A 7,799-nucleotide genomic window follows, 5' to 3' on the forward strand; every position below is an offset into this window, starting at 1 on the left:
GTGGGCAAACCAATAACACTGAATGAGCAGGACATTTCCTCCATTCCATATAAATTGTGCCATATTCCTTGATAGTTTATGTTTTAGGACAATGGAACAATAATTTGTGCAAATGGATCATGTCATGACATCTTAAGTGTCTTGTAATCATGGTCCATCCAAACAGTTTGTATCTTGTCCACGACATCAAAAAACACAGGCTTATTCCAAAAGCTAGCTGACCAGAATTGGTGTAGGACTTGATCTGCACATTTCACCATTAATCATGTTCCATATTCATGAGTGATCTATGCTTTCACATATTTCTGTATTGAAACCTACAGAATGGAGCATTTGAGTGACTGCAATGTGAGGACAATAGAAATGTGGCTGTTAATGTTACCCAAAAAAAAGCAAGTGTTTATTTTATCTCCTCTTCTTCTAGTGTAGTTGTTTACTTTGCTAAGAGTATAGTTGCATCAGAAGTGCGACATATTGTGAAGCCTGTATTCATTTGAATCATCATCTCATGCCTATGGGATAATTGCTGATAAAGAGATATATGGCGTGAGTATTGCTATTAAATGCTATCTGTTGGTTTGTGACCCCAAATTGAAAATGTTTTTCATACCTTCAAAGTAAACTGTACAGTCAATTGAAATCATATTACTAAAAACGGCAGCGGTTACCACGTTCCATTGGATGTGAATAACTGAGAAAAAAAATGAAAAGGACCTCTGTGGCATGACATCAGTCAGTAGCGTTGTCTCATCCAGCTGCCCTTTCTCCAGTGAGAGTACATTTTCAGCCTCACCACCACACAGAGCTACATTACACACACAGGATCATATATCATTAACTTGAAGGTCAGTGTCAAACTGTGGCCTTCTCTCTCCACCCAGATACTGTTTCCCATCCTGGACACACACAGGGCTCTGAATGTGGGCACAGATTCCTGGCCTGTCAGATAGAGTAAACGATGGGAGTTTTGCCCTGAAGCCACGCCAGAACACCAGGAATTAGACATTTTTCAGCCTCTGCAGCCAAGAAGCCCAATTTGGCCTTCTTGGCATGGACCGGCCCAACAAAACACACAGTCGGAGGTGTTAGAGCACAATGGTAGCTGTTGCTGCCTGTCTGTCCCATATAAGGCTCTTCTCTTCAATGGGGTATTACAGCTAACTGTGGAACAAGGAGGGGGGCTGGACAACAAAGAGAGAGGAAAGAAAACAAGCATAGCCCAGCACTGCTTGTGGGCACCGTGCCATCGTTGGGGAGATAACCAGCAGCAATTCTGGAACCACTTTCTTTTTAGAGCCTACATGCAGCATTGAGAAGGGGTTTGGACAGTTTATTGGCCTCCAAATCAAAAGTTACATATAGGAATTTAGATGTGAAACTTTTTGGTTGTGGTGGAGCTGTATATAATAGAGGAATGCCCCGAAAACAAATATCATCTAATTCAAACTGTCAAGCATAGAACATTTGAGCAGATAGCTAAAAAAAATCATATTTTATATAAAACCTGCTCAATGTCAAGATACGACAAAATTCTTCCAGCTACAAGCCTGTTTCACATACAACACCACCTAGCAGCTCAGAACAATCTTAGCACTCACTAAATCAGCACCCACAAGATACCATTCTCCTCCTATCTCGAAATCTGATTTTAGTAAAGATGTCAAGCGAAAAACAGGGAAGTAGGGCAATTGAAGAGAAAACTGGGTGAAGCACGAGCATGTTCAGACACACTGGTGTTTAAAGGGCTTTTATTCAGGCCCTGGAGAATTCTCCAACTCCCTCAATTACTGAAAAACCTGTCAATTTACACACCTTCTCAAAGAGCTTGAGGGTGAGCTTTGATCAAGTTGCAAAGCTTTTTTTTTATTGCTTTAATTTTGATCTTAATCTGACATAATGAGACAATGACGTATGAATTAAAGTAGAGCTGTGTTTTTAAACTATCCTCAGTAGTGAATCTTATTTAAAGAGATTTATGATTACAGTGGTTCAAGAGGGCTTGAAACAGATGCAGGAATGAAATATGTTTATGAAAGATGTTATGATGTAACAGTTCTAATCAGAACATCTGCAGGACTTTGATGAAACACAGGTGGAATGTGAGTTCTTCCGAAGTTTATTCCATTTAGAAAAAAAGGTCCTTTGTATAATTAAGGATTAGAAACACACACTATTGTAGGGTTCTACATAGGACATTTATGTGTTCCCCCAGGGGGTAAAATGAATAATCCTAAAGGCTTATAATCTTATAAATCACATATAATCTTAGCATATTATTTAAATTATTATCTTATAAGTAATACTGATAAAAAAAAACAACAAATGGGCATTCTGTTATTCACGGAAAGGCAGAGCTTTACCTCTGACTGCTACAAAACACTCTGTCCAATACCACAATGGAAAGTCTGCCATATAAGTCCTAGTGTACATTTTTACTCTAGAAACAATAACATATTAGAATTAGCACATCAGTAGGAGCTTGTGATTCGTCTAGCAGCTGGAACTACTGTCAGAGCCTCTGTTATAGAAAATGAACACCTTCAGATTACAAAATCCATCAGCACTTTGGTATAAAACATTTTAACAGTCATAACATTAAGGGGAAAAAAGTAATTCATTCTTTCATCTTCAATAACCACTTTAAGCTTTGATCAAGGTCATGGTGGATCCAGAGCCTATCCCAGGAACAGCAGTGAAGAAGTGGGGACACACCCAGAATGGGACACAAGCCAATCACAGGGCACCATGCACACACTCATTCACATCTAGAGGCAACTTAGCATAGACAATCCACCTACTGGCATGCTTTTTAGATGTGGGAGGAAACTGGCGAACCCAGAGGAACCCCACATGGACACAGGGTGACCATGCACAGAAACTCCACAAAGACTATAACTTGTGCTCATATATGGTTTCCTTTTGGTTTTTTGTTTGTTTTTTTAAAGCAACATGAATTACCCTGTTTTGTCACAAACTAAACAAAGTGGCAAAGCCGATTTGCAGCAAACTTTGGGCTGCATAACAAGAATAATTTTTTTCTTTATATTAAGATGCTTATTTACAGCTACAAGCTGACCACAGTATAATGTGCACGTTTGTGAGTACAGAGATGTATCAATATATTTTAATTATGTCAATCTCATGTCCCTTATTTTAGTTTATAATACACAAGCTTATGATTTAACACATAAAAAACCAGCAGTTTCTCTTTACAAAAGATAAAAAAAACTGCCAAAAACAACAGAAACAGATGAGACCCAGGCGTATGGGTGTAACTGTTTAAAGCGTGGCAAACACTCTACAAAGGACAACAATGTTTTATCTTCTCTCTCTTCAAGGAGGAAGCAGTAAATAATTGAGTAGGACATACTATTCAAAGCACTGACATCCCCTCTCTAAAGCTGTATTTTTCTATAGACCTATTTAGCAGGGGACTCAGTCACAAAGTTTCTAAATCTTCATAAACCTCAAGACATTAATTTGGTGAATTCTTCTCTTTTATGACCACTTTCCCTCAGTGGCTCCAAGGTCTAGGACCACACATGTTTACACTTATTTTAAACCTTTTCCCAATCTTGTTGAAGAATAATATCTCCTCCTACACTACCCCCGTCCACCCCCCCCCCAAAAAAAAATATTCACAAGAAGTACAATGTGATTTGACATTGGCCTGGAGCAAATTATCTGTTAGATCTCATTGTGCACTACAGTTGGGTCCATTTTGATGTTGTTGTTTTTTAACATACAAAATACTCAAGTCTAAGTCAATAGTCTATGACGGTCTAATCCAAATATAATTTGAAACCCCTCCAATAAGCAAATAAATAATTTTGACAAATAACACTGTTATCTTCATGAAATGGACAGGACAAAAACCAGAGCAAAACATGCCAAACCTTTGATAGTTCTTGGCCGGCATCACACTGCCTGCAGGCAATGCAGTTCCCAAACTGATCCTTGTATTCCTGCTCCCTGCATGCTCTTCTTTCCTCTGCCATTATGGCAACCTGAGATGGAAATCAAACACGATCTCCCATGGTTAAGAATTCCAACACTTCAACACAGCATATCAAAGTCATTATATGGATCATTTCCATGCTGTGCAAAATCCTAGAAGAATACTGTCATGACACCAACTCCTTCACCCTGAGTAGGGATCAAATACTTTCCGTTAACAGGTACCAAAAACTGAATCCATATTTAATACAAATCTCCAACCCCTCAACATTTTTTAAAAAATCTATTTTTATTGACTTCAAATACATGTTAAAGGTTTTCTTTTACTGGCTAGCTCTAATGTAAATCCGAGTGTCTAAGCTGTGTGTGAAACCTACTAGTAATAAGTGCAGGAACAGTGTCTTCAGAAGAGGAAAGCAGCTGAGTCCTGATGCCAGAGTCATGCTGAAGTTCTCCTCACGTACACTGTGAAGTTCAAGTAATTAGACTCAGACATGAGCACAACTCCAGTATGTTAACGTCCAGTACGATCTAAATGTATGTAAGTCACAACACAAGAAAAACATATGTGGCCTAAATATATAGGCTATATTTACATATCCGACACAAAATATACGCTGTGTCAACATGTATAGTAATGCTCATTTTAATATTGATATTTCAAATTACAAAAACATACTTTGAAAAATACATGATGGTATATATCATTTCACATTTCACACCAGAGGTTTTCTGAGAAAGCACTGAAATCATGAAACGCATACTGTAATAAAATGTCTACATGATTTGTAATTATTTACATTTTCATATAGCTATGGGGCTGATTTTTATTTATTTATTTATTTATTTATTTATTTATTTTTAATCAAAATCCACAAGAAACACAGGGTTTACGGTCTTGCTCAAGACCCCAACCAAACTATAAGATGATAGTAAGATGCTCTCATTTTTTTGAGAACCAAAATATTAAGCAAACACACGTTGACCATTATAGGCTACTTGTGACGTCATATATATTTAAAGTCGCATATAAAAAAAAACAGATCCAAAATGTTCACTTTACCGTTTCAATTATAAAGGCTCAACAGAAACACAGTTAAAACAGTGCTAGTGTTCTGCTGACTTTCCAAGTTATTTGCTGTCTTACCACAAGTGATAGTGTCCCTGAGTCCGGGTCTTATTATCAGTAGTGTAGTCCAGGAGGATCTTCAGTATCTTCACTCGCTCATTTCACAGCGGCTTGTTTCTTCCTCCGCAGAGTGTGTGTGTGTGTGTGTGTGTGTGTGAGAGAGAGAGAGAGAGAGAGAGAGAGAGAGAGAGAGCACCGTGCCGGATCCAACACGAGCTCCGTGTTCAGATCAAAGACAGCGTGCCTGCGATCAGACAGACCCTTGTAATCTGATCTGCGATCAGCGCGTGCATCAAAGCTTTAACCAGGTCTCGGACAAAAAGCGCTTTATTCCCACTGATCTCAGTGATGCACCTTTTCCCAAGTTTTCATCCTGAAAAGATGGAGCTCGCGAGCACACCATTACATACGTGCGATTCGTGTAAGATCCTAGTTCGTCCCTGTGTTCGTGTGACGTGTGTGTGTGTGTGTGTACGTCTGTGTGTGTGTGTGTGTGAGAGAGAGAGACTGTGTGGTGTTTGCTCGGTTGGCTGTATGATGATGCGGCTCTGAAATCCTCGCTCATCGGCGCGCTCTACAGGCGGCGTGACGTCAGATCGTTCGCTGCGATTGGCTGACCACACCGGCCGCGTGCAAGCGAGGCAGAAACTTTTGTTTCACAGAAAAACTTCGTTGAACAACCAATATCCATAACTGTACTAGGCACACTAGCCTACTCTTGTACTGGATTAATGGCTCTTATACCGTTCCTAATATACAAAGAAAATGACAACACTAAAATGGCAATATGAAATAAATATGATTGAGTAAGTGTGCAGAAATAGCAGTCTAAGTGTGATATGAAAGTATAGAAGGGTGGAATTTGGGGAGACGAGATTTTCCTTCACGTTAATAAATTCAGTAAAAACTAAACCCAAATCAAGAAATCTGAACAGCAGTCTGCAAAGTAAAATTCAAACATTTTATACTAATAGGGCTAGTTTAACAATAGAACATTCAATCTAAATAAAATCACTTTATAATAATCATGTTTAGCTTATTTATACATTATGCTCCACGGTGTAAGCCAGCTGTACAAATTGCAGAGGAAGATACAATCCTTACAGTTTTGTAAAATGGAAAAATTAATCAGTTAACTTTTAATTAAATACTTCTACTACTACTACTACTACTACTACTACTACTACTAATAATAATAATAATAATAATAATAATAATAATAATAATAATTCAAGTACAGAGTGACTGATCCTTTGCAATCCTCTGCATGGCTCATTATCTAAAAATTCCACCGCAAATATCTACCACTTAATTACATCTCAAATCCATTCTAATGCCCAGTTTCATTATAGTGATGTGAAGGAGTACAGTGCCCTCTAGTGGTCACCTGACGGTATGTTCCCATAAAATGGTAGGATTGTGTTTACTATGAAACATGAAGACATGATGCATTTCAAGCTTGGCCTTCAAAGCCTGGGTCTGTCAGCTAGGTTCTGTTAGATCACTATACTATTAACTATCACTATATAAATATCACTTACATCATCACATTGTTGTATATCCTGCTATAATTTATATGAATTTACATGAAATCACTGCAAAACATGTTCAAATATTCAGCATTCTTTTCTTTTCTAAATGATACATTGTTGTTGTTATTATTGTTTATAATAATAATAATAATAATAATAATAATAATTATTATTATTATTATTATTTATTAATTATTTAATTGTTTAATTGTTTCATTGTTTAATTAATTAATTAATTAATTAATTAATTAATTAATTAATTAACGGATAGAAGCATGCTTGAGTTCTCTAAATCTGGGTTTCTCAAATATTTGTTTCCCCTTGACTCCTTTAACACCTTGTGATCATGCACTGAATATCATGAACCTCATGTCTTTGGACTGTGGGAGGAAACTGGAGTACCCGGAGGAAACCCAGAAGAACATGCAAGCTCCGCGCGCACAGGGCAGAGACGGACCTGAGATTGCTTGATTGGTTGCTTGATTCATAGCTTGATTCATTGATTGATTGATCAAGCTTAGTGGTTAGCACGTTCACCTCACACCTCCAGGGTTGGTGGTTCAATTCCTGCTGCTGCTCTGTGTGTGTGGTGTTTGCATGTTCTCCCCTTGCTGCGGGGGTTTCCTCCGGGTACTCCAGTTTCCTCCTCCAGTCCAAAGACATGAATGGTAGGCTGATTGGTATGTCCAAAGTGTCCGTAGTGTGTGAATGGGTGTGTGAATGTGTATGTGATTGTGCCCTGCGATGCACTGGCACCCTGTCCATGGTGTACCCCACCTTGTGCCCAATGCTCCCTGGGACAGGCTCCAGGTTCCCTGCGACCCTGTAGGATAAGTGGTATAGAACAGTGGTTTTCAAAGTGGGGGCCGCCAGGGGGCGCCCGGGGGGCCTCAAAAATTTGGTGTGAAAAATAAATAAATGTATGTTTTCTCTTTCTCACTCTCCAGACACACACACACACACACACACACACACACACACACACACACACAATCAATTCCTAATGTGATGTAAGATATAATTATTAATAAAAAAGAGGGATATATTCAGAAGTCTGTATTTTTAATGTGTTTTAAAGACATCTTGCAAAAGGGGGGCCTCGGTCAAATTTTAATGCCATTTGGGGGGCCTTGCCCTAGAAAAGTTTGGGAACTACTGGTATAGAAGATGGATGGATGGAT

At 38.5% G+C, this 7,799-nt stretch overlaps 1 protein-coding gene across 2 annotated transcripts in view; it reads right to left on the bottom strand.

Annotated features, from left to right (window-relative positions):
- The window catches only part of tnfrsf19 (tumor necrosis factor receptor superfamily, member 19), a 17,756-nt gene extending 12,120 nt beyond the window's left edge, over nt 1-5,636 (bottom strand). Inside the window, exons 1-3 of one of the 2 annotated variants that reach the window (XM_017490494.3) lie at nt 5,105-5,636; nt 4,335-4,422; nt 3,897-4,007 (exon numbers count right to left, since the gene is read on the bottom strand). In XM_017490494.3, coding sequence (XP_017345983.1) covers nt 3,897-4,007; nt 4,335-4,400 — 177 coding nt within the window. In that variant the 5' untranslated portion in view covers nt 4,401-4,422; nt 5,105-5,636. The remainder of the gene's footprint in view (nt 1-3,896; nt 4,008-4,334; nt 4,423-5,104) is intronic. The other variant, XM_017490493.3, reaches the window with a different exon arrangement.
- Nucleotides 5,637-7,799: the final 2,163 nt, after the last annotated feature.

This window comes from Ictalurus punctatus, chromosome 17, assembly GCF_001660625.3.
Source record: "Ictalurus punctatus breed USDA103 chromosome 17, Coco_2.0, whole genome shotgun sequence".
Lineage (NCBI taxonomy): Eukaryota > Metazoa > Chordata > Actinopteri > Siluriformes > Ictaluridae > Ictalurus > Ictalurus punctatus.